This window comes from Physeter macrocephalus, chromosome 18, assembly GCF_002837175.3.
Source record: "Physeter macrocephalus isolate SW-GA chromosome 18, ASM283717v5, whole genome shotgun sequence".
Taxonomy (NCBI): Eukaryota; Metazoa; Chordata; class Mammalia; order Artiodactyla; family Physeteridae; genus Physeter; species Physeter macrocephalus.
In genome coordinates this window covers 41747324-41772963 of record NC_041231.1, presented here as the reverse complement: position 1 = coordinate 41772963, position 25640 = coordinate 41747324, and the positions used below count along the sequence as shown (strand labels likewise).

Here is a 25640-nt window from a genome sequence, read left to right as displayed (position 1 = left end):
CCCTGGACACAGTGCTGTGCTCGCGTCACCCCCTTCCCTGCTGACTTCCTCCTGGAGTTCTTTCAGCAAGAAGCTGATGAGGCTTAGTTTGTGGTTTAGCAGTGTCAGGCATTAGTTTGATCTCCATCTTGTTTTCCCCACTCCTCACCAATAAAGTCAAGCCATGCTTGTGCCCTGTTACACCCAGGAACACTGGTTTTTCCAGCCATCACTTTTGCTTACCTTCAGGACTTCGTTTTATCACGGCCATGCTTTTCTTGGTTTTACTTTATCCACTTCAGTTTTCTTCCTAAAGGAGATTGTAGTGAATGGAAGGTTTGGGAACATGCAGTTCTTCGTCAGCTTTCCCCAAGTGGAGTCTCTCAGGTACCTGGGAAAGGGCTGATGAGGGATTCTTTGGAACCATTGGCTGTCCCTCTCCTCATGGGAACCCCAGGGCCTATGGGCATTTTCAGGGCTCCAGCTCAGGACCTGCTGGCCCATTTCCCTGGGGACCTTGTTAAAATTGTTTCACGGCTTCCTAAGCTGAGAGTGATCAAAATGGTCACTAGAATTTTTCCTTTACCTTTATGGGCACTAAGATTTTTTCCTTTACCTTCACTCAGCAAATACTAGAGCTGGGTACTATGTTTCTGTCCGATTTCTGTCATCCAGACAGGTGCATCTACCTCACTTTGAGGGTTCTTTCTGTTAGCACTTAGTTTCACCTCTTGATGGATCCTTCCAGAGGTGTTCATGTGGTCTGTTCACTGCCTGGAAGGCAGATGGTCAAGCAGAGGGTCAGACACAGTGCCACCTTCCAGGGTGCCATAGCTACTCCCTGCTGGCCTCCAGCCGAGTTTTTCTGGTATTGCTGCAAGCTCTGGCTTGTATCTTTTTGGGAATTTGTTCCCTGCAGATTATATTTAGAAATTTCAGAGGAATGAATCCCAGGTTGACTACCTCTGCCTTTATGAGGTCTTCTGAGAAGAGAGTGGCTGATGAGTTTAAGAGAAATCTCATCCTTGTTTGGGGTCAGCCTGCCTTTTTAGTGGTCCTGGGGGTCAGGCAGGCCTGTGCCCACCGGAGGGACTCCAGAGGCCAAAGGACTACGCAGGCTCACTCACTGCTCCTATCAGCCCTGCCCCTTTGCAGCCACTCAAAGCACCATGGGCGAAATCTTCAGAGGGGGCTTGCCTGGTCCCTTTAGGGCCTTTCAGGCAGGAGGAAGAACCTCCAGGAAGCAAGAGGGTACCACGTCCAGGTCCTTTGAAAGGTAAGCAAGCAAGAGGTCCCAGGAGTAACCATCATTGCCAAAACAGTCTTATTTTCCAGAGCCAGCTCCGAGGAGGTAATTGACATGTTTTCTTCTTTCTGGAAACTGGTAATTAACCTTGCTCAGGCACAAATTTATGTGTATGCAGGTGCTTTCTCCCTGAAAGCTTCCTACAAGCCTAGTGCGTAATCTAGTCTCTCCCTTTCCTTACCTTTCAGCCGACAGCTCTGACAACTCTGATTTGGAAGATGACATCATCTTATCTCTAAATGAGTGAGGAGCCATCACCACGTGGAAGAGATTCTTGGCAGGCGAGAAACTGAGTCAAATGAATTCAGAACATCTTCCCTTCCCTTTCTCCCAGGGCTCTTTTAAGGAACTGCATGCCCTGCATTCAGAGGATTATGATTTAGAGTCTCACTGGAATCTGAGAGTCCTTCTAAAAACAATAACCACACACATAAAAAGACAACAGGGGTTAGGCCCTATTCTGCTTCCCCCTTCTCCTAGGATGGACATATCTTTCCTCAAGGGGAAAAAAACGACACATCTCTGGGGTTATTTCACAATATATTTTCTTTGTATAATGTTCTTTACTTAAAGAACAAGAAATAGTTTTTTATAAAACTTAAAAAGAAAAAAAAAAAGGCATTTATAACTGAGGGTATGAACTTATATCCACCAGGTCTCTTGTCCCTGTTCATTTTCTATGGAAGAAAATGATGTCTAAATAACAATAGAGGCATTTTTACATACGTATTTAAATGAAAAGGAAAATCGTTTCTTAAATTGATAAGGATTAAGAATATTTTATTATAAATATAATATATGATTTTTTAACCTGTTTTGTTGCCTCATATGCTGTCAGGTTAATTTGTTTTCCTTTGTGCCAGAGGTGGGGAGGAGGTGCTGCTTGTTTGCTGAGTAATGCCTAGGTTCACCCACCTTCATGGTTTGGGGGCGGGGGCAGCAAGGTCATTGTGGATATTGGTTTTGTGGAGTTGAGGGAACTTAGGATATAAGTTCACTCCCTCTATTATTTTTCTTTGTGATTCAGTTTTTCAAAAATCTTTTTTTCTTCCCTTTCTCCCCAATGTGGAAAATACAAATCAAAGGCCTTTTAATGTAAAGTGTATTTATTTTAAAAAAAATACAAAATAAACTACAAGTCTGTCTTTCTTTCTTTGTTTATGGCCTTTCCCTGTTCTCTTTTACCGAAGTGGTGGGGTCTGTCCCTTTCCTTGTAGCTCTAGCCAGGCAATAAAGACGCCTTCCAAGAGAGGCAGCCCAGGACAGGGTGAGAACACGTTCTGCCCAAATAAAGCACTCTGGGGAGAAAAGCAGCTTAGTCACCGCATCTAACCCTGGTCTGCTGCTTGCCCAGAGGAGGACTGGGCAGGGGCAGAGGGAGGTGCTCAGGGCACTGTCCACTCTGCACGCATCTCTCTATCCTGGGTTCTGAAGCAAGAAGGCAGCTCCAGAGTAGATTTGGTGGAGCTGGAACGTTAGGGGTCCTGGGATGTTGTGGAGCAATGAGCTGGCAAAGCTAGGGAGTGAAAGCATTTTGGCCATCCCTGTAGTTGGGTGACTGACTGACTCTCATTACTGTTTTCTGAAGGGAGTACAACAGTAGACCTGGGCAGTTCTTCAGTTTTGGCAGTTTAGGGGCGGCTAGGGCTTGGTCAGGCTGGGTTTGCAGGTATTTCACAGGCCTCTGTGCTACCACCAGGGAAAGTACCAGGTGCTTTTACCTTTTCACTCACCCCACCCCATCCCCTTCTTACCCACAATAAATAGGAGACCCTAGTCTCTTTCTTCCTTTGAGTTTGCCCGGTTTCTATCATATAGGTATTTATAGCTAAAGAGACTTTTCTCCCTTTGCTGAGATAAGAGGACAAATTTGTGAAGTAAATAAGCAAGACAAGACAGCTAAAACTCACCAGGGGCTGGTGAAGCCCTGCTGGGCTTCGGAGCACCATACAGTTCATCACACACACTGAAGTGGTTGGTCCTGTGTCACACACAGGCACCTCTTGGTCCTCTAGAGAGCAGAGGTCTCAGCTCTTACGTTGCTTCATGCCTCAGCTTAAATGGACTAACACCTAACCAGTGGACTAGTCTCTGACTGCTGGTGCGTTAGAAGAAAACAGGTTAGAAGTCAAGAAGCACTAAACGCATTGTATTCTAGTCATTAACTCAGGAGAGCCACAGTCTCCCTGAACTCTGCCAGCAGCTCTTGGGAACACCCACAGGTCTCTCGGGTGGAGATGGGGACCTGCAATAAGAAAGCACATTCCTGTTCAACTTGACAACACACCCTTAGGGAAGTGCCCTAAGAGGCTAAGGAAACATCAGCTCTCTTTATGTGCCAGGGCTCATGCTCTCAGTCACTTAGGAAGAAACATGCAGAATAGTAGCAAACCACTAATGAGGCAAATTTCGCCTTAGGTTGATTTTTGCCTTTAAGTCACACCTCAGATAGAACCTGAACCCCAGGTGGAGGCACAGGTTGCCTGCAGTTAAACAGTTCTCTCTCTGGGGGCAGCATCGTAAATCAGCCAGGGCCTTGACCACCTGACCTACCCTAGCTAGTGCTGGCCAAGGCCTTTCTGAGAGATGTTACAGAAGCTGCTGTCTTAAGAGGAAGGAAGGAGTTGAGGGTGGAAGGAAGGAGTTGAGGGTCCAAGGAAGAGGAGGATCGTCACACAGCGGGAAAACTCTAGTTCAATTTGGGGCCAGAAAGCACCTATCCCTCAAGAAGGGTGAACAAAGCAAGGGTTTAAGTGTCCTCTCCAGCCAGACTTTAGGTTTCTGTCTGGGAAAACTAGGAGGCGTAGTATTCTGGGTCCTGAGCACCCACTCTATGAAGGAACAGCCCAGAGAAGTTTTGGGCTTAATACAGCAAGGCAGCTCCGGCCTGTGACCTAGACGTTTGTCCCTACCTCATCTGCTCTAAACAAGACGAGGCCCATTCCTGCTTCTGGTGGTTCCAACTCCCTGGAAGGTGCAGCTGTGGCTTACTGTGCCTCGCACTGCTTTGCTTAGATACCTGGCAGTTGTGGCCAAAGCTCAAGTACCAACAGGCAAACACATTTAACACTTCTTGTGTTTGTTATGAACGTGCTTTTTCTTTCACAAGCACCAGCTGAAGCCTAGTGAGCAGTACTTCCCCAGGCGCCTTCCTTGCCCTATTTATTTTAAATCTCTAAGGTCTCAAAAAGTCACCTCTTTCACTGTCCTTGTGGAGAGGCATGTATTGTCCATGAGGTCCGCACTGAGCCCCCGCCTCCATCTCACGAACTGTCTCTCTCAACACATCCCAGCTGTCACCTGCGCTGCCTCGTGCCAGCCAGGGTAGTGGACCAGACCTAGAGAGAGGACAGCACGGTCAACAGAATCCGGAGTTCCTGGTCATTTGGGGGCTCATTTCCCTTACTGGAGCTTCAGTTCTCCCTCAGCCTTGACAATGATCCTTTTGAAACATCTAAACTGCCACAAACGTTCTGAAAAATAGTGTTTGGGCTGTGCTCTATGGTGACAACTGCTGTGACTGATTTCCCTCCCTGGTCCCTGACACTGCTGGCTTCATCTGCCAATGCTGGCCATACTGTCTTAGTAGAGATGCGTGGCCACAGAACTTAGACTCCTTTCAAGCCATCTTTCCCTCCCAGCTTGATGCCTCCACATTCCTCCCCGGCTCAGCTTGAATGGCTGTGAGCTCTAGCACTGCCCAACACCTCGGCAACTGTGACGTTTCCCCACAGAAGCACCTCTCTCCCAGTGGTCCCCACTTCTGCAATATCAGGGCAAGAGGCCTAGGCATAAGTGCCTACTTGTACTTGGGAAAGTTATGTCAGTTAACAAGAGCATCTTCCTAACCCACTGTACTACCTCAAAAACTCTTCAGGCCAGGGATTCAGTGTCCCTCACAAAGCTCTAGTGACTGGGCAGAGGCCCAGTCCATTGACACATCAGCCCCGAACAATCAAAGGAAAAGCCAGAATTCACAAACACACAGAAAGTTTCAAGAATTAACCAAGGAAAGCTGCCTCCCACTCTCCATGCCAGCATTTGGCCTCCACGGTCCCTTGGAGTCCGAGGCAGCTATCTCCAACTGGGTATCCCTGGGCTGCTGCATTAAGGCTAGAAGGGAGGCTGAACAAGAGAAGGAGGCCTCACGGATCCATGGTACCAAGACCCCAATATTGCACTGCTCCTCCCATGACTACAAGACCACACAACTGCTAAGGTCTACATGCTTTCAAAAAGGCCTGAAGACTAGGTGCTTTGTTCAACAGCTACAGCTCAAACTGATAGACACACACATTGTTTAGGGCAAGAAAACAAAAAACTACCACATCTGCTGGCTAGAGTTGGGCTCAACCCCTTCCTATGCATGGGCTCTGCTCAAGCTGGCATGGCAGGGTCCAAAATGAAACCCACCTGCTCTCAGCCAAGATAAAAAACAAATGTGAGTAAAGTCCTGATTCAGCCCAAAGAGCTGAGGGGCTGAGAGCCACCAATGCAGGAGGACTGTGAGATACGCCAGTGGTGGAAAGATGACGTAGGGCATTTGTGTGCATGCAGCAGGGAAGTCTTCCATCCTTTGAGAAAAAAAAATTGATTAAACCAGGACTCTGAACAGGATTAAAAATCCATCCTCTGACAAAGGCTTTACTGACAACTTTCCATACAGTTAGTCAAAAAATAAAAAAATACAGAACACAGCAGACAGTATCTCATACACTAGAAACCAACATGACAGGAGTCCCTTCTCATTTTTCTCATCACTGTAAAAAAAAAAAAAAACAAAAAAAAAAAAACAAAAAAAAACACAAAACCCCAAAACCTAAGAATTTAGTTTTGGTGGGGGACAGGACTTTGGTCCCCTACCAAATGAACCGGAATAACGCAGCAGAGAATTCAAACCAAGGGGGTAAGTTTTGGAGTGGGGGGGAGGTGGGGGGTGGTGGGGGGAGATCTTAAAATAACTGCTTTTGTGGAAAAGACAGGTTCAGGCTAGGCTGTGTCTCTTACTATAACTATCACCATGTGTTCTTCCTCTAGCTTGCCCAATGTCCTCAGTGCTGACTGGAGGTACTGCTGTGAAAAGTCGCAGGGAGGGAAGGCATAGAGCATGCCCGTGCTGTCTCTGCCCTTGGACCCACCCACTGGCAGGCTGATCACCCCTGCAGCCTGCTTCTGTTTCAAGTAGGAGACCAGGTTCCTGAGAAGCCGCCTCTGTAGGCCTGGCTCCACCGTGGGCATCCCCTCAGTGCCAGGCCCACTGGGGGTCGCCTGTGTGGCTAGGAGCACTGCGTAGCCATTGGGGCTCCCCTGCTTGATGCGTCGTGTGACCTCATCGAGCTTGGGCTGGTCCAGTCGAAGGCGCTGGGCAATCTTCAGCTGGGTCAGCTTACTCCCAGAAGTGTGGTCTTTGAGGAGACTGCTGATAACCCCCTGGTCCCCCTCTAGGATGTGCATAGATGTCGGGAAGCAGCTGTTTTTCAACACTAGAAGCCCATTCCAACCTAGCTGCAGTGTCTGGGCATACTCTGAAAGATTCTTGAGCTTTTTGGTCTCGTGTTTTGGCTCTTCAAGAGGCTTGGGCTCAGCCTCAGTGGTCCGATGATTGCGCTCGCTCTCCCGTGTCTTCTTCCCGTGGGAAGAGTCTGGAGCCTCATGATGGTGGTGGTGGCTCCGCTCCTCAGCCCCGTGTCTGCTGTTGCTGAGTGAGTTGCTGCTCGATTCCTTGGTCCCTTCACTGGAATGGTTTTCCTTGCGGCTGCGCTCAGGGGTGCGGTCAGAGCCTCGGTCCACAAGCTGCCCAGCACCCTTGGTCCTGCTCCGTTCCTCATAAGGGGAGTGGGTTGTCCTCCCACGATCACTGGAAAGGCTCCGGCGCTTCCGCCTGTCCTCCCAGGGCTTGGGCAGGCCCCGGTCCCCATCTCCTCCCCAGCGCTCACCACTCCGGCTGCGCACTGAGCGGCTGTAGCCCTCGAGGCTGTTCCGGCGGTCAGAGCTTTTACTGGGGCTGGTCCAGTCCCCTTCCAAAAAGGTCCGGTCTCGGTCTGAGTACAGGAGGTGTGGGGGGGTCCTATCCCTCACCCGCAGGTCGGCATCCAGGTTTCGGTGCCGGGTGTACCCATCTGGGAGCAGCTCGTAATGCACAGGGAGGGGTGAGGGCTGGTACTGCTGGGGATACCGAGTCTCCTCTGCTTTGGCAAAATCCACCCGCAGCCTGCGGTCTGGACCTCCCAAGGGAAAGCCCCTCATTTTAGCACAGGCGGCCTGGGCTGCGTCCAAGCTTTCGTACTGGATGTAGGCAAAGCTATCTCCTTTGACATGATCAATGGTCCGAATGCTCCCAAAGCGGTCAAATTCCCGGGCCAGAGCCGCCAGTGAGGTGTTAGGTCCCAGGCCACCCACCCAGAGGCGAGTAGTGGGGTTGGCCTTGCCATATCCTATCTTAATGGGGTTGCGGCCAATCACCCGACCCGACATGGCCACCTTAGCCCTGTGGGCCATGTCCAGGTTCTGGAATTTGAGGAAGGCATACGCACCGCCCTGACCACGGGCGGGTCTCTTGATGACCACCTCCTCAATGATGCCGTACTTCTCGAAAGCCCGTCGCAGCTCCACCTCTGACACGCTGTGGTCCAGGTTCCCGATGAAGAGGTTGCGCGTGGCCCGCTGGTCGTCCTCCGGCATCAGGTCCTCCTCGCACACCGCCGGGTAGCCATAGGGTCGCCCGCGGTCGTCGTACAGCCCATAGTAGTCCAGGGCCCGCTCCCGGGAAAGTCCTACGGCGGCGGCGGCGGCGGCAGCATCCAGGGCAAAGGCTGCAGCGGCGTGGCGGGCGCGGGGCTCCCGCAGCGGCGGGGCGGCAACCGGGGACAGCGAACGCTGCTTGTACTGGTAGCCGCCGTGCAGCGGGAGGTAGCCGAGCGGGTCGGCGGGCGCGGGTGGCCCCGGGGGCGGCGTGGAGGCGGCCGCGCTGCTGCTGCTGCTTCGCCGGCTGCTCCCGCCGCCGCCGCCGCCACGCAGGTACACGGGCTCCACCTTGAGCGGACGGTCGTAGAGCAGCAGCTGGCGGGCCAGGGCGTGCTGGCGGGCCTCGCGCGCGTCCTGCGGGTGCCGGAAGTTCACGTAGGCCACGCGGCCCAGCTCAGGCGTGTGCGACAGGCGCAGACTGATCTCGCCGAAGCGCTTGAACTGGTGGAAGAGCCGGTCCTCGAGGTGTTCGGCGGGCAGCGCGGGACTCAGGCTGCTGATGAGCAGCGTCTTGTATTCGGGTGCGGCTGCTGATGAGCCGGGACCCGCGGGCTCGGCCCCGGGCGGCGGCGGAGGTGGCGGTAGTGGAGACGCGCGGGGCGAAGCGCCCGAAGCGCCCGAGTCCCCCGAGGCCTTGGCACCGCGTCCGCCACCGCCGGCGCCCGAGCCTGAGGAGCGGCCGCTGCCCGCACGGTGATTCGCGTCCCCGGCGCCGCGGCCGTCGCGATGTCCACCGCCGCCGCCCCCGCTACCGCGGGGTTTGTCGCGGGCCCGCGTTGGAACAGGGTGCTTGGCGCCGCCCGAGGCCTTGTGCGCCGCCCGCCGCCCACCCGCCTCCGCCTCCCGTTCGCGCTCCCGCGGCCGCTTGGCCGACGATGACGAGCCGCGCCCGCTCGGGCTCGAGTCTCGCTCGCTCTGCCTCTTCATGGCGCCGGCGCGGCGGGCGGGCGGGCGGCCCGCAGGCCCCTCACAGCGGCGGCGGCGGCGGCGGCTGCCGAGGAGGCAGCGCCCCCGGCACCGCCATCTTGGACAAAAGGACTCGGCGCGGCGGCGGGGCGAGAGCTGCGCCCAGGGCCTGGGCGTCGCGTTATCAAGCTGCGCCGGCCGTGCCACGTGACCCCGTGGTGGGCGGGGCGAGAGCTGCGCCGGGAGTGCGTCATCGGGTTGCGCCCCCTTCCCCCCCACCCCGTTCCACGTGACCCCGGGGCAAGTGGGCGAGCGCGGCCAGGCTGTGAGCTCTGGCGCCACGGCGCAGCCGGCGTGGATGAGGCTCGGGGCTCCACGGTGCTTGGAGACCTCGAAAGAGCCAGCCCAGGCGGCTGCGGGACGTTGGCCTCTGGCTCCCGGCTCCGGGGCCCGCGCTGATGGCAGCGGCTGTGGCAGCCTCTGTCGGCGCGGGGGTCCCAGGCCTTGACCCAGCGGCTTCTTTACGTGGTATTCCCCCCAACTCCAGGACTAGGCTCGGGTGATCCCCATGCCCTGCCACGGCATCTCCTGACTGGGGTCGAGCATGGACAACCCCAAGGACCGAAACACGCCGCTCCCTAGGACCTACGCCCCGTATCTCGAGCATCCCCTGCGTTCAGGTTCACCTGCAATAGCGCCCTCCCCTGCCCCGCCCCAAAGGCCAAGAGGACTATGGCTATGCATGCAGAAGGCGCGACCTGTCTGGGCCCTGCACAGAAATCCGAAACAAACCTGCGGTTTCCAGAGTGGGAATAGGCTCCTTGGCGCCACAGGGCCCCACCCTCTGCTCTGGGCATTCGAGCACACAGAGGGCTATAAGGGCAGGTCCATGGAGCCAAGGGCGAAGAGAACGCCAAACCCTTTGGTTACCCAGTTTGCCACGCTTACCTCTCCCTGGCCAGTGCCCTTCTGTCCACCTCCATGGTGGTGAGGTGAGGGGGAATCCTGCCCAGATGCCAAGCCCCTTGGGGAAGCTTTCATTCTCCATGGAGAGTTGCTGGAGGCTTCGCAGAACCGGACCCAACTTCAGCCACAGAAACCGTGGAGTGGGGAAGAGCGGACCACAGCTCTTCCCTCCTCCTCCCATGGCCAGAACGCTGTGGGAGGGGCTCCTGCAACAGCGAAGGCAGGTGCAAGAGGAAAGTCTTAGAAGAAACACCTGTTAACATTCCACGCCTCTTTTCACAGATAATCTTGGGGATCAGCTCTAGGGTAGTAGTAGTTGGGCTGTTTTCCCTGCTCACTGTGGTCTGGAGGACACAAAGGGCACAGGAACAGAGACCTAGGGTGCTAGGCTGAAACAGCTCCATCTCCTAAGACTTCTGGCTCCAGCCATGGATTGTCTCAGCACAGTTCAGGGGGGCTCAGGATACTTTGTGCTTGTCAGATATTTTTTTTTTGCTTGTCAGATCTTAACAGCCCTTCTAATTCCTCCAAACAGGGAACACTTGGCCTAAGAGACTCGACCTCACTTTCCTCTCAGACATGGTGCTGTAGAGGTGAAAAATGTGGGCCTCGGCCTGCTTGCTTCTGCCAGGCACTAGTGGACCCCACAGCAAGCTGAGAGGGCGCTTTACGTAGGCAAACTGAATTTAGGAACTGCACAAATGATGTGACCCAAAGTCAGAGCAATTCCTTGGAAAGCACTGCTTCTTAGTCCTTCCCTTCAGGTGGTCTCTGCGGGCATGAGGAGCAAAGGTGTCTCCACTGAGTCACAGTTCATGCTGATAACTGGGTTTCCCAAGCACCAACCCCAAAGAGAGCAACTAAAAAACCAGACTACAGGGACATGCTCTTGGGACCTCAACTGTTAGGCTTATCTTGGGTAAACAAAGGCAAAAGGCAGCCTCTCATCGGCTCTTTGTACAAACCAACTCCTGCCAGTCTTGCAAAATCCAAATTAGGCACCAGAGACTTAGGACTGACACTAGAACAGAAACTCAGATGAGCAAGTAGATGGCCAGATCTGGACACTGACTGGTGGAGGTAGCCAGGCTATCAGCATCTTTAGAAATGTGACAGTACTGAACATACGCAGTTATTGAAGTCATCGTCACAGAAAAGTGCACTAAACCTCAGTCCTGCTCACAGCCAGGCCCCATGTCAGCCCCTCTCATGTGGGTAAGATAGTCCCTGTGGGCTGGGGGTATCAAGCCCAACATTCTCCTTGAGAGACCCTCCGGTCCTGCACAACCCCACGTGCCTCAGTCCCCCTGGCATCTCCAGCACTGACTGGTGGTCGAGGGACAAATGTGAATATACCTGAAAACTCTTTATAAACTGGAAAGCATAAACCGGTGAAATCTTCATTACGGGTAAGACCCAATTTCAGTATTCACTTTAATTCTTCAAGGACAGCTAGAAATTTTCTTCCTTTAATAAAAAAAATCCCAGACATACTTTGAAGTCCCAGAGTTAAGTCGGCAACAGAACAAAGTGAATTCCCCCCCCAAGGGGGCGCTGTGGACCCAGCATCATCAGGAAAGCTCCAGGCTTCAAGCCTGACTTTGTCAGGAGCCTGCCTAAAAAATAAATTACAAAAAGGCTGTTTGGGACAGACACAGATGAAGTGTTTTTCCCCTCAGGTGCAGCAGGCATCGGGTAGACTACAAATCAGTCCGTGAACTGGCTGCCTTGGGGGCGTATTTAGGCATCAGTTCATTAATCTTCCGGATGTAGTCAGACTTTTCTGCACAGCCTTTGCACGTCTCTCCCCAGTCATCCAGGATCTTCTTTAGCTCTTTAACTCGAAGCTTCTTCAGGTCCACTGTGCTCAGGTCGATATGCTTGTCTGGAGAGAGCAGGGAGAATAACCAGCTGGGTGGGAGGAACAGTGGACCCCAATAGTCCCACACATCCAAACCATCCCTTAAAACAAGCAGCCCTACTGATTGCAGGGAGAGAGACACATGCAGGTGTGTCAATGCCCACTGCCCCCAAGAGGGGGAACTAGCCCAGGCCCCTTCACCAGGAAGGTGGGTCTCATGCTGGCAATGTCCACCACAGACATGCAGGTGTCACCAGGGACAGGGATGGAGGCCATGTGGTCCTTACAGGAGGAACCTTATAGGAGGAATGTGGCTCCCACTCCAAGTGCCTCTTAAATAGTCACAGTGCAGCCCACACCACTGTAGAATAAGAGCTCCAGGGCGACAGAACAGATAGATCCCCTAGCCTCAATTGCCCAACACAGACCCTGGTCGGGCCCTTGAGTTAGGAGCTTACTCTTCCATGACCACTTGTGCCCACAGAGAGACACTGAGTCATCAGGACTGAACCAGGATCACTCTCAGAAGACCAGTTATCCTTGACACAAGTGGGCGAATACAGCCCTTGGACACTCAATTCACAATAAAATAGGTTGGTGCTGTTTAAATTTTACGGAAGAGGACAATGATTCCTGGCCCCTGACTCTTTCTGAAGACCTGAACTGTTTTTCCCACCAGAGACTTATTCAGCAAGAGATGCTGTGCGCCCATAATCTTGGGCCTTCTTGTTGGGACACAGCCGTTCTTTTTAAAATAATAAAGATCACTGGGCCTTCAGAGCTTGCAGTCAGGACAAGCCTGTTAAAGGCAAGTCAGACTACATCCCTTCTCTGGCCGAAAACCAATATTCTCATCTTCCCTCAGACTAAAAGCCAAATCTTCACCAACTTGCAAGGCCCTCTGTGACCTGCCCACCCTTCTGTCATGCCACTGGCTGCCTTTGCACTGCCTGAAATGCTCTTCCATTAGTTATGCCCTTGGCTAATCCCCCACCTCCTTCAAAGTTTGCTGAAATGTCACCTCCTCGATGAGGCCTATTCTGACCTCCACCCACCATGATGCAAGGTGAGTCTGTGCACTGCCCCCCCCCCCCGACCATTTAACACCACCAACCATGCTGTATAACTCACTTGTGAAGGCTCTAGTTTAGAGCTAGAAAGTAAACTTCATTAATGCCTGAGCAAGGAGGGGGTTCAGTGTCGGTTAAATAAGGCCACACTCACCGTATTTTAGCTCACAGATCTGGCTGTCCTTCTTCTTGAGCTTCTCACAGATCTTCTCCACAGGGATGTGGTGGGCCAGGGGCTTCGACACCTCGTTGATGATCTTGGTGGCTGCATCATCTGTGGCCCCAATGTAGTAGCACTGCAGCAAGAAAGGACAATGGCCTTCAGGAGGTGCCACTTGAGAGCTGTCTCCTCCAAAGCATACTGACATCTGAAAACATCTTCTTTCTCTGCCAGGGCCTCGTTTTCCCATGCCCTGCCTGTATAGGCAGTCATTCAGTCAGTGAAAACCCCAGGCTCTTAATACACGCTTGGTACCAGAGCTGACAGCCACCAGATGAATTTAAAAGTCACCACGGTTCAAACCTTTAAACAGAAAGACAGACAAACCAGAGACTGCCAGGAAAGTTAAAGCTACAAAAGCCATCGTTTCATTAGGGCTCTTGTCCTCAATTCAGCCTTGGCCTACCCTGGGCACACTTCTACTGCCCTCACACATGCCAAGATTGCTCTGACCTCTGGGCATTCACACTGGCTATTCCCTCTGCCTGGGATGCTCTTCCCCCTTCACAATGATGACCCTTTTTCAGAATTCTTGACTACTGTCTAAATCAGCATCCACTCATTCCATCCTGGTCCATTTTCTGCATGACACCCATCCCACTGCATCATTTGCCTGTCATTGCTCTCCCCTGATATTTCCAGTGCCCAGCACACAGTAGGTGCTTAATCAGTACTAAGAGGGTAACATCACAACTGCAGAATACAGAAAGCCCTTCAGTCCCACATTAGTTAACTGACACAACGTCTGGCCTCCTGAATAGACAAGTGGGCAGGGCCTTTTACTGAGAGGCCTGTGAAGCAGAGGGTTAAACACTGGCCAGGGCCAGCTTGGGGAGGGTTAGACAGCTACTCACCAACCGATTCTCTTTGCCTCTTGCTTCACGGCAGAACTTTGTAAGTTCTTTTTCAATAGAGGCTGGTGAGAATGTGACATCTCTGTCTTTGAGGTCCTGGTAAAATCTTCCCAGATAAGAAATACAAACTGGAAAAGAGAGGGAAGGGAGATGCTCAGCAATCACCAAGTTGCACCGCAATTCACCAGAAGGGAACTCCGTCAGCAATTTTAATAGGAGACACGGAGAAAGGTGAGTTTTTCCATCACCGATTTTCTCATGTGCCCACAGGTAGACAGAACCGCGCTCCGGGTTGCTGAGTCCCCTGGTTCACCCAGGGCATCCGGGGAACGAGCATCACCCAATGACCCACAAACGGCTCCTCCCTGCTTTTTCCATAAAGTTTAAGCCGAGACTGAACACGTGTCCTTGAGATGGACTCACTGTGACCTCATAAATGGACAAACTGGAGGCCGAAGAAAAAAGCGATACAAATGCTGCTCATTTCCAAATACAACACCGAACTCCGAGGTGCGGCTTCGCAACCCCATCAGACAAGGCGCGGTGCCCACGGCCGGCCCTCAGGACTCCCCACCCCGGCCAGGGCCGCTGCCGGGAGCCTCTGCCCAGTGATGGGAAAGGACCAAAACTCCAGCGTTATCTCAATTTCAGGCCAAGTTTTCTGCACGATCTAGTCCCAACTTCTTCTCGTCGGACCAATGTTTTGTAGGCCCAGGAAATGTTTCTAGGCCCGGCGTCTGCCCCTCCTCTGGCGGACCCCGCTGGGGCCGGCCGCCCCCGCCCGTATCAGCCCCTGCCACTGGGCCGCTCAGCGGTTTGGTTAGCTTTGGCAGCACCGCCGCCAGGCGGGCCACAGCGCACGGACCCCCAACCCCGCAGCACCTTCGCAGTCTCCCGGCCGCAGCGCCCGGCTGCCCGGCAGCACGCTCAGAGCCAGCGCCACCGCCAGCCCGTGCGTGGCCCACATCCTCCTCTACCCGCCGCCGCCGCCGCCACCGCCGCCACCGCCCGACTAAACCTCGCCCGCAGAGCCGCGCTTCCTCCAGGTCCAGGCCGCGCGCCGTGGCTCCCCATTGGCGGGTGCCCTCAGCGCCCTCCCATACGCCATGTCCCCATTGGTCCACGAGCCTCGGAGCCCAGACGGGCGGCTCCACGCTGCCCTTCCCCATTGGCTGGTGGTGTCGCCCGCCCTCGGCCCTAGACAGTTGTCGGCCGCTGATTGAACCAGGGCGGCCGGCAGGAAGCGGCCGTGGAGGCGGCGGAAGCGGCTCGGGCCGCCATCTTGGGTAGGTGCCCCGGCAGTGCCTGAGGCCGAGCGCCGCAAGCTGAAGTCGGGTTGGCCTGCGTACCCCCTGTCCTGGGCCTCAAGCCGGCCCGAAAAACCCACAGACCTCCCCGCCCAGGCCCCGAATCGTGGAGCAGGTCAGGGGCTCTGGGGCCAGCCGCGACCCAACAAGGCAGGGACGGCGGGCGGCCGCAAGCGAGGCTCAGAAGAGGTTTTTTTTTCCTTACCTTTTTTTAAAGGATCACGTAGACGGGGGGACCAGACTTTGGGGAGCCCCTGCGGAGGATCTGGCGCCTGCGAGGCCGGCGGACCACGTCCGAATTGCCCCGGCAGCTCAGGCGCCCACCCGCTTGAGCCCCGGCTAGCCGGAGCCCGCCTCGCGCTGGCCGTCAGCGGTACCCGGGCCGGGGTGGACAGACTCTGGGCTGGAGGAGCGACCGTAGGAAGGGCTCTTCTCCGGACTGCCTTCCCGGAGCTCAGAGAGGCACCCGGGCCGGGTTGGTTGCGTGGCTTTGGGATCAGAAGCATCCCGCCTCAGGGTGGGGAGGTCGGGGGTTCGGAGGCTTGTCCCGCACGCTGGGAAGAGGTGCCCCCCCCCCCCCCCCCCCCCCCCGGCCCGGAAGGCTGGCCGCGGGGGTCGGCCAGCCTGGGCCTTGCTTTCGCGTCAGCCTGGAAGACTGACGACTGGGCCGCAGAGGCCGTGCTGCCCAGGCACTTGCCGGGACGTAATCGGAAGAAGTGGCCCCGCCGCCTGTCCCGGCGCAAGGCATGGGCCACAACGCAGCCGGGAAGAGGTCGCGCCTCCCGCTCTCCCCGAGCCCCCCCCCCCCCCCCCGCCACCTGCCTCGGAAGCCTGGCCGCGGTGGCTGGCACGCCGCCTCCTGCTTCCCACTGAGCGCTCAGGGCCCTTGGCTGCCCTCATTTCCAGGGGAGGGCTTGGCTCCCTGTCTTTGAAGGCAGGACGTGGGAAAGGTTGGCTCTGCGCTGAGGGCAGAAAGGAGATTTCTATGGGGCTAAAAGGGCTTGGAGCCCAGCGAGAAGGGGTGGAGAGGGGCACTTGCGCTGCTCCCAATTCAGTGAATTCAGTGGGTCAGTATCAGGTATTCATCTTTAATTCACATCACAGCAGTCAAAGGAGTGGGGAAAGGGGGGAAATAAGGTGGCAGATATTTACATTTAAAATTCACATTACTTGTTGTATTTGGAACATGCTACCACAATATATACAGTAAAATACCTTTTGGGACACCAGTACAAATTTTTTTTTTCTTTAACTTTGCTTTCTGGTACAGGTAAGACTATTTTTAAGTCACTTCTTATTTTAAACATAAATACACAAAAGAAATGGTTAGAAGTTTTCTTATTTTAAATAAGCACAGAATGCCAGAGGTTAAAAACACATTTATAGGGCTGAATACCAGTTGGACATCACACTCTATACATTTTTTGCTCAAATTCCTGTACAAATACACAGCATTCAAATAGATATTTACAAATAAGCTTGAAAGAATGAAAATCAGTATTTCACAATCTTTTCAGAGGATTCTCATCTCTCGCCTCCCACTTCCCTTCAGACTGGCTGATTCTCCAGTGAAAGGAATTTGGATTATGTCCTTTTCATCGAATTAGGGAAAATGGAGAGGGAAAACAAACCGGGCTCACCCTGTATAAGGCAAGGCCAAATGAACCCACATTCCACTCTCTACCCTCCCATGCCACCAGGTGGAGAAGGTAGATGTTCTTATGTGAGGACTGCCTTGTCCAGGGATTGAGGTTCAGAAGTGCCCTAAAACCTAAATATGCCCTTCTAAGAAGTCCAAAGCTAGTCCCCGACGGTCACACTTGTGAACACCAGATGGTCCAGGCCTGCCAGGCGTGACCCACTCTGCTTGGAGTCACCCTTGAAGTATCAGAAGACCCACAATGGTGATAAACACTCCCAGACGCCCTGAAGCTAATGCGGCCCCCCCATCTTTCCTCATAGGTTACTTGCTGGCATTCCTATTAAACAACCTGGCATTTGTTTACAAGTGAAAAACACCCTAACCATGGAGGTCAGATGGGCAAGCAGAAGAACTAGGGGAGAACATACCTGCTCAACAAGGAGAAGGCGGCCTTGGGACCATCACAGTTGTGAATGCAAGCAAATAAATGTTTCGTAGACTTTTTTAAAGTAACTTAGAAGCACCCTGGTAAAATATTATTACCACCCCACCCTATTCCCCCAAATAATAAGCCAAGAGGAAAATCGGTGCCCTGACCTGAAAGAGTTTCCTATAAAGACACCACTGCCTTCTGCCCAACAGACTGGGGAGGCTGGAGAAACTGCCCTCCTGCCCGCCCTGAACCCTGAGTGGTGGTCCCCACGGGCCTGGAGCTGAGGCCCTGCACTTGGCTACTGGGAGAGGATAATTCAACCTGCGTGGCTCTCTGCCTCTAAGAGGAGAAGTTCCCTCCCACCCTTTTTACCCAGGAGCTTGCTGAACCTGACCACAAGTCCTCGGGCCTTAGAAGCCTGGCTGGGCAGCCAACCCCACTGCTTGGAGGTAGTGCTGAAAATCCCTGATTCAGGAGCTGATGACAGGCACTCTGGCCACTTCTGAAAGCTTAGAGGATTTCCGGCCCCTGCCACACCCCAGCCTCACTCCTATATCAGCTTGTTTCTCAACACGTGGCTGCCCGGGCCCTGGGGAGGAAGGTGGCAAGGGTAGTCCCTCTGGTGCTACACCCCCACTCAAGCTCCAGAGGGTAGGAGATAACCACTGCAGATCCATGCACCAAGGGGGCTCCTGCAGGGCACAGGGTGTATTAAGAGTGGAGAGGGGCAAAGGGTCAGAAATAAAAATGATGGAGGGAAAAATCCAAGGTAGAGTAGGAGGCAGGGCTGGCCCATGGAAGCCTGGCAGTATGCCCTGGGCATGCAGTTAGGCCAGGTCACATGCCTGAGCTGGCAGGTGGGCCTAGCCAGCCTCTCAGTTGCACACTCCTGGATGGAAGAGGGAGCAGGTGGGCAGACATTTGTGCAAGATGGCTTGTAGCCCCCTTGTCCACCGGTGACGCAGTCCACGTGGTCCTTGCAATCCCTGAATACAACCATGAGCTCTTCTGTCCACACAGCAAAGGAAGAGGTCCCTAGTGCAATTTCCATTCTGTGCATCTCTTCCCTGGAGGGAGGGCCTGGGCTCCAACCCTTGGGGCCCTGCAAAGCAATCGATTCTGTCTGTGCAATATCTCCATATAGCTCCACGTGGTCTGGAACTGCAGGAGGAAGAAAGCATCTACTCCACAAAGGAAAAAGGAAAACCCATAGAAATGGAATGTAGAAAATGAAATAAGAAGAGAAGCCACAACCCTTCATGCTGCTGTGGCCTCTGTACATGGCAACACACGAGTTCACGGCAGTAGAATGTAGACTCGGGGTGGTTCTCTCCTGAGTGCCAGGCCTCTCTGGCTCCCTGTGGGGGGACTTGCTTTTCAGACCTGGAGTGGTGGGGCAAGCTGCTCACTGAGGGTGGTGTCCCAGCTGCCTCCCTGCCCCTCATTGTTCCCCTCGGCTGTGCTCCCAGGCCATGCGAGCCTGCTCTTCCTTGGTGCTCCCAGGAGGCAGCGAGGCCTTGCGATGCAGGCCCCGAGGCCTCTCGGCCTCCTCGCGCAGCAGCACACCCTCGTCGTGCTCCAGGGCCGGCAGGCGGGGGTGGTAGGGCTTGGGTGGCAGCGCAGGTGGGTCCATGGGGTCCTGAGGGATGACACATCCCGGGGCTGAGTGGCTTCGGCACGGCTGGGCCTTGATGGAGTCCAGGACAGCAGACTCGGAGAGGCTGTAGTGGACGGGGAGGTAGGGCGGCTCAAGATCTTCGTCAGCATTCCAGGCCTGGCTCGGCACGGAGTCCATGGTGTCGGTTCGAGGAGGGGCCTCCGAGGAGTGCCCAAAGTTACTCTCGCTTAGGGAAGACACACCGCTGCTGGCACTGCCAGACAGCGTAGAGTTGCTGCCATCCAGGCCCGACTGGGGGCTTGTGGGGGAGGCTGGGATAGGGTGGAGAGGAGACTGCAAAAGAAAAGGTAGAAATGTTAGAATCCCTCTTTCCAAACAGGCTGGCTGGCCCACCATGGGAAGAGAAGACCAAGAGTCTGCTTATTAATGAACTTTAAAATAATCCTCATCAACAGCACGTTTCTTGTTTCATTATCAGTCACCCCCTAGCTCTTCCCTGACCCCAACAAGCCAGTGGAGCCCCAGAATCACCTGCATTTCTGTGGCTAAAAAATGGCCCTGTCTTGGCTGCTGGGCAGTTGTGCCCCCTGAAGCCATGTCCCAGGCTGCTGGCTGTGGCTCTGGGGTACAGACAGAAGGGCTGGGTCATCAGGCCAGTTGGTGAGGGTAGAAAGAACCCTAGTGGGCCATGGACCAGATGAATGCATTCTGCTGCTAAAATCTGTGACAGTCTTTTCCAATTTGCAGAAAAGTTAACGAGTTTTTCGTAAAGGTCTGGTATCTGATGCTTCTTGCTTTGAGTGGACTCCAGTTTAAAGTGCTCTATGATCCACCACAGGAGTGTTTCTTTACGTCTTGAACTGTGGTGTGTTGATAAGTTGGGTGTTGGCAGGGAACCCCCTGGCTTCTCACTGCTCATTGCTCACATACTCTGGGTACCATGTGTTGCCATCTCCAGGACCCTCTGACTTCCCTGCCCCCATCGCATCTGTTGCAGGACACATTGGTCATCTGCATCCCAAGTGTGGCTCTGGCCACCCCCAGATTCTGCCAGGCTGGGCTCTCAGGGACAGGAGCAGGAGAGGTAGACCTCAGGTGTCTCAGGGGTGATTCTAGCAGCTGAGATGACTCCTCTCACATCCTGGTGGGGCTGTCACCTTAGTGCATTACCTTGCGCAGGGTCCGGGCTGGGAGGGCCGGGGGGGTGTCACCCAGGGGGTGGTGGAAGGCGTCAAAGTGTAGGGAGTAATGACCTGCAAAGGAAACAGAACCAGAGCCTCAGCTGGGCCCTTCTTGCGCTGCATGTCAGCGTATCTTGCAGGGCCAACTGGACAGATGTGAGTCTCCTGCAACCCCTCAGCATTGAAGGCCACAGGAAAACCTCTCTTTTCACTGAAGTTCTCCAAAATGCAAGCTGCTGGAGTAAAGACACCCATGCCACACAGGAGGTCAAGAAGGTCGAGTGCATCAGAGCCCATAGAACAACAGACCGCAGACAGTGGCAGCTCTCAGCCTGCTGCTTGGCGACGACAGGCTGGTGAGTATCATGCTTGGCATGGTCAGTCCTGATGTCTTCAGCCTCCACGGTTGGAAAGGCCTCACTGAGCTCACCTGCTGTGCTTGGAAACCTCACTGACCCCAAAGCCCAGCAGGATCCTTCCTGTGGTGGGGATGTTTTTTCCTTGGCTGAGACAGCCCATCTTCTCAGCCTGGAGGGCTGTTGCCCTTGCCCGTGAGTAGAACCTGAGACTGGGGACTATCTGGGGGACCCGCTGGAGGTCTTCTTACCATGCAGCAGGCTTCGGGGAGGCACTGGGGGGGCCAGGATGCACCCCGTGTGGGCAGACAGGAAGGGCTGGGCCTCTCGGGCTCCGCTATCCAGGCTCCAGCTGCTGGGGGCTGCTGGCACCGCTGAAGGGTGAAAACAGATGGCATGAAGGGAGGTTACTTCTTGAGCCACCCTCTGAGAGAAGCCTGTCCTACAGCCTATGGCTTCTGCAGGTGCATACTATGTACTCAGCACACGTGGGAGTGGCACGCCAGCTCCTAAGACACAAAACACTGGCCAAGCAAGACACTGTGGCCCACAGGGGACCGTGGTCAGGACAGAAGCCACTTAAGAGGATGGCAACAGAGTGAACTGATGTCTGAAGAGTACTCAGGATATGGTAAGCGGAGAGAATGTGCAGCAAGGAGTGAGCGTCTGCAGCCTCCAGGACTTGTCAGGAGGAGAAGAGAGAACAGAAGAGGTGAGAAGAGGAGAGTCAAACAGGCTGATGGGACTGCAAAAAATAGAGAGAGAGAGAGTGCGAGCGCACACCTATGGAGAGTCTTACCAAGGTCAGGATTCAGGGCTCTCCCATAGCCCTGGCCCAATGGGAAAAGCAGGGAGCAGGATGGGCGGGCAGCAGAGACTGCCTCCGTCCACAGCTGGTGCACGGCCAGGGAGTGGGCAGGAGCTGCCCCCAAGCTGGCCCCACAAAGAGCCTGTGGTAAGTACAAGCTTTGCCCAGCCCTGTTGCTTCTGTGCCCACTGGCTGGGCTTGGGATGCACAGGGATTTTCTAGGTAAGGACTGGTATTCACTGTGCCTGCTGGAGGAGAGTCTAAAGCCCGTGAGTCATGGCCCAGGTCCAGCAGGGGCCACTGCTTCCAGAGAGGAGGGAGGGCTGTGGAGACCATGGGTGCTTTAGGGCATGTAGAGAGGCCCAGTTCCTGGCACCCACATGCTATGGATGCAGGGTAGAGTGGGCCCTGAACAAAGGGAAACACAGGGTGTCCACCCATGGTAAGGAAGAAGTCCAGTGCCAGAATACTGGCCCTTCAGCCACAGCTGGGGTTGAGTGACTTTGTAGGAAGGGAGAGGAGAGAAGGAATGGCTGGACCTTGGGGTCCGAGGACCAGGAGGGGGGCATGTGAATGCTACTGGCCAACTCCTCCTGGAGAACAAATAACACTGACAAGAAATATGCCCTTTCTCTGACAAAGCCAGACAGGCACCAATTCCCTTTTGGGCTCTCCTAGAGAGAAAAGCGGCCTACGCACTGGCTTTGTTCTGAGGCAGTCATAGCTGAAGTGAGGCTGACAAAGCTGGGGTTTGGGTTCTTCCCACTCCAGGTTCTAAGCGGAGAATGCCAGGGCCTAATGGGACCTGAGAGGCTCTGGGAGGGAAGGAGCTGGACCTTAGCCGTTGAGGAGGATGTGGCCAGGAGGGGTTGGGTCCCATGTGGTCCAGGGATAAGGTGATGGGTGATGTCCACCCTAGTCCTCCTCACTGGTCAAGAACTGCTGTGGGCTTGCAGCAGAACACAGGGTAGAACTCAACGACCTCAAGAGCTTCAGTTCTGAGGAGCATGGCTCAGTCTCATGGGATGGCTGACGGCTGGTGGCAGAAGGGAGGGCGTGGCAGTGATTGGGTAGGCAGACACTCAGCTGTCCACTGAAGGGAGGAAAGAATTCTGACTCTGGTGAACACCAGGTGGATTCCACCAGGAGGCCTCCTCAGAGAGCCTGAGCCACCCTAAGAACAGGACAGGCCTATTCTCATGTAGACTTTCCTCAAGATGCAGCATGAGCTTCCTGGTCCTCAGCACTGAGCCTCCCTCTTCCGAAAAGGAGAAGTTCCATCTCCATAAAAAGCCACCAAACCTCACGGAATAAGAGGCTTGGAGGTGGGTCTGGGCAGCTTCCGCAAAGGGGCTCTGACAGCCCAAGATCTCATGTGTACATCTAGACCCCAGAAGAACTGTGGGACTGCTAAAGTTTACTCACAAGGGCCCAAAGGATCTTGCAGGTAGGAACGCTATGGGGGAAGAAAGCTGGCAAGGCTGCAATGGTGTACAAAGGGTACCTGCCTGAGCCCCTCTGTGTGAACCAGAAATCATCAAGCTTACCCTGTAGCCTGCTGTTGGTGACCATTGAGACCAGTGAACTTGTGCCATACAGCACAAGTGTGTTGGGGTTAGTGGAAAATCTAAGATGCACAGACCTATCCTAGGAGAAGAGGGGCAATCCTCACTGTGTCCTGGCCATTTCTCTCTCTCTCTGTTATGGGCCACCACTGGCCTGAGGTCCCCTGTGCACAGCCCACAGCCTCGAGGGCAGGCTTGCTTGGTCTGGGAGTCACTGCCTGGCAAAGAGAGACACATGTAAGTGAGAAGTGGAGTTCTCATGGGACTCAAGATCCCGATGACAAGAGAATGGTGCCAAGTATGCACAGTTCCTGCCCTGGAGGATCCAGGTAGAGACTTAGGGAGTTATTACTCTGGCCTATGTGTTCCCCCTAGGCAAATGTCTAGTTTGCTACCCACTGAGCACTGGCTTTGTGGCTTGAATGGGCTTGCTCTGGGCTCAGCCTTTGTTCTGAGACAACCCTCTTTCCTTCCCACACCTGGGGGGTGGGCATATCCAGCTTCTTGCTGCAGCTTGGTCTGAAGCCTGAAGCTCTTCTGGGTCCGGTTGGCGTTAAGGTCCTGGTCTGGCCACCAGCACCCACTTGAGCTCTGAGCCCATCTGTGCTCTTGGCTAGATCTGAGATTGCTCCACAACTCAGGTAAAGAGAAGCCACTGTGGATTCTGGCCCTCAAGGCCAAAAGGGCACTCTGTTTTGGGGCACAGGTGCAGGGGTCCAGGTAAGCCGCATGTTTTGGGGATGTGCAACCTTGAGGCTAGTAAGGCATCTTCAGCCAGAATCTCCATGCCCTTTGTGGTTGAGTACCCGGTGCCGATGCCTACCAGGCACTGAGGTCATGGACCCTGTGCATTGTCTCCTTAAAGAGGACAGAGAGGCATATCCTCCATGATGAGCAAGGGAGGAACAATGACAGTGGGAAGAGCAGACAGTACTTGGTGAGGAGGTGCAGTGATGACATGACAACAGCTTTGGAGGGACATGTTCTGATGGGACAGCAGGTTGTATTGCTCGGGACTAAGTGTGCCCTAAACTCCAACAGATGGAGGAGAGGGGAGGGGAACCTACAGGGAGCGGGCTGACATGGGGCCGGTTCTGTGTGGCAGGTAGGCTTAGCATAGTCCCCACACAGGTACTGTTCTATGTTAAATGAACTCAAGTCTCCATGTTTGGGCCAGGGTCATATGGGTCCAAGTCTGGCTCTTCCTTCAGCTTGCTGGAGCAGAACATAGGGTAAAACTCCACTGTCTATAAACAGCCTCTGTTCTAAGTATTGCCTAGTCTCATGGTATAGTTGTTGGACTTGCAATGTGTAAAAAATGGGACTCACAGCAGCTGCAGGCCAGAGCGGCTATAGGAGGAACTGAAGTCCCTTGGACAGGACTGTCTCTGGGAAACTCACTTTGCCATGGCCTGTCCTTCCCATTATTCTTGGGGGCATGCTTGGCCACAGGCCTGTTCTGAGCAACAAGGAGAGGTCCCTGTGGGTCCAAGTTGAGAGGGACCAAAGGGGCCACAGGGCCTGCTGAATTCTGGGGCTGGTCGGGAGGAGCCCCAGGGAGTGGCTGCCCACCGTTTGCATACGGCAGCCCAAGTTTTCATAAAGGTGGGCTCAGGGCAGGTGGCAGCTGGGGCTTCTCAGAGGGTGGGCCCTGGGGAGGGAGAGATACAAACAAACAGGATCCAAACCTTAGCATCAAGCCAGACGTGGGTTAAATAGTGAACACAGGAACTGCTCAGGACTCTGGACAGATAGACTGGCCTGGGCATTAGAGTGTGGCTCAGCCTTGGCCAGCTGGTGCTCAGGGACAAGAGTCAGACGCTCAGGATGGGGATAAACATGGGAGGAGACCACCTGGGAAAGGGAATTATACCTTTTTCAGCCACAGACAGATTGGGATCACTGCAGGGTTTGCAGGCTCCAACCACTTGCTGGAACAGGGCCCGCTGGAAGTTTGGCAGCTGAGGGAAGGAGAAAAACATCAAAGAGTGAAAACAACCAGTTACACCTTGGGGGCAGTGTTGTGGGCCACGGGAGCCAGGATATTCCAGGATCAGATGGAAAAATCAAAGCGGTGGTACAGCTCATGCTTGAGATGTGTTGAGAACATCAGGCCAGCTGGAAAACTATCCATGCTATCTGGCTCTGAGTCCTGCCATGTGCACTGTTTGAGGGTCCACCCTCCAGTGTCTGCCTGGGCTCCAGGTTATCCTGTACGTGGCCAAGAAAGAGGACACAGGCACCCGAGGATATCTAACTGTATCCTTCTGTCCTGCCAAGGAGACCCACTGGTAGAAAGGATTTAGGGGCCCCTTTCACCCCTGAGCACTGGCAGGTCTAGTCTCCTGGAGATGCCCCACATGCACAGGCCCATGTGAGCACTGAGGGTAGGGAAAGGGAAGCACTGAAGCCCAAAGTCACAGACAGGACCTACTGTTCTGATGGGCAGCTGCCAGGCAGACTTGTTCCTTCCACCTGGCAGGGCTGACCAGGCACAGGGAGGTACTGCTGGGAAAGTCCTGGCGCTCTGGGACTAGGTAACAGTTGTTTGGAGGTGACTTTCATGGACCCTGACAGAAGGGCAGGGCAGACTGGACAGGAGGGGAAGGAGCTAATCCCTGCAGCTTCTTGTTCAAGGGCCCCATATAGGATATTTGGAGAGCTGTGGAAATGGTGTGGAGAGTAGTCCCAGCGGGTAGAGAGGGGCTTCAGGTGGATGGATGGATGGATGGATGGATGGATGGATGAAAGAGGCAGAGTTTGCCCCAGTGAGGATGTCCTTCACACACACGGGGAAGAAGGCCATTTTCTAGACCCACGTCCA

The 25640-nt window shown here is 54.4% G+C and overlaps 4 protein-coding genes across 6 annotated transcripts in view; 1 reads left to right on the top strand and 3 right to left on the bottom strand.

Annotated features, from left to right (window-relative positions):
* The window catches only part of DCAF1 (DDB1 and CUL4 associated factor 1), an 87426-nt gene extending 86050 nt beyond the window's left edge, over window positions 1-1376 (top strand). The window contains exon 25 of the mRNA XM_055080070.1: window positions 306-1376. Coding sequence (XP_054936045.1) covers window positions 306-615 — 310 coding nt within the window. The 3' untranslated portion in view covers window positions 616-1376. The remainder of the gene's footprint in view (window positions 1-305) is intronic.
* Window positions 1377-1465: 89 nt separating this feature from the next.
* RBM15B (RNA binding motif protein 15B) lies at window positions 1466-8969 on the bottom strand. 3 transcript variants are annotated; one of them, XM_028479815.2, is made up of 3 exons: window positions 6293-8969; window positions 3196-3530; window positions 1466-1643 (listed from the first exon to the last, which is right to left on the bottom strand). In XM_028479815.2, the coding sequence occupies exons 1-2, from the start codon at window positions 8954-8956 to the stop codon at window positions 3447-3449; spliced, it is 2748 nt and encodes a 915-aa protein (XP_028335616.1). In that variant the 5' UTR covers window positions 8957-8969; the 3' UTR covers window positions 1466-1643; window positions 3196-3446. The 3 variants fall into 3 exon arrangements, with proteins under 3 accessions (XP_028335616.1, XP_007117256.2, XP_028335617.1); XM_007117194.4 differs by having other exon boundaries at window positions 1556-1643; window positions 3196-4623; XM_028479816.2 differs by lacking the exon at window positions 1466-1643 and adding an exon at window positions 4481-4623 and having other exon boundaries at window positions 3448-3530.
* A 2379-nt stretch (window positions 8970-11348) lies between these two features.
* On the bottom strand, window positions 11349-15719 carry MANF (mesencephalic astrocyte derived neurotrophic factor). The gene is made up of 4 exons (XM_028479818.2): window positions 15419-15719; window positions 13907-14034; window positions 12987-13128; window positions 11349-11786 (listed from the first exon to the last, which is right to left on the bottom strand). Exons 1-4 carry the CDS (start codon window positions 15717-15719, stop codon window positions 11602-11604), a joined length of 756 nt encoding a protein of 251 aa, XP_028335619.1. The 3' UTR covers window positions 11349-11601.
* Window positions 15720-17175: 1456 nt separating this feature from the next.
* The window catches only part of DOCK3 (dedicator of cytokinesis 3), a 463183-nt gene continuing 454718 nt past the window's right edge, over window positions 17176-25640 (bottom strand). Inside the window, exons 50-53 of the mRNA XM_028479808.2 lie at window positions 24690-24777; window positions 20695-20817; window positions 20077-20159; window positions 17176-19239 (exon numbers count right to left, since the gene is read on the bottom strand). Coding sequence (XP_028335609.1) covers window positions 18730-19239; window positions 20077-20159; window positions 20695-20817; window positions 24690-24777 — 804 coding nt within the window. The 3' untranslated portion in view covers window positions 17176-18729. The remainder of the gene's footprint in view (window positions 19240-20076; window positions 20160-20694; window positions 20818-24689; window positions 24778-25640) is intronic.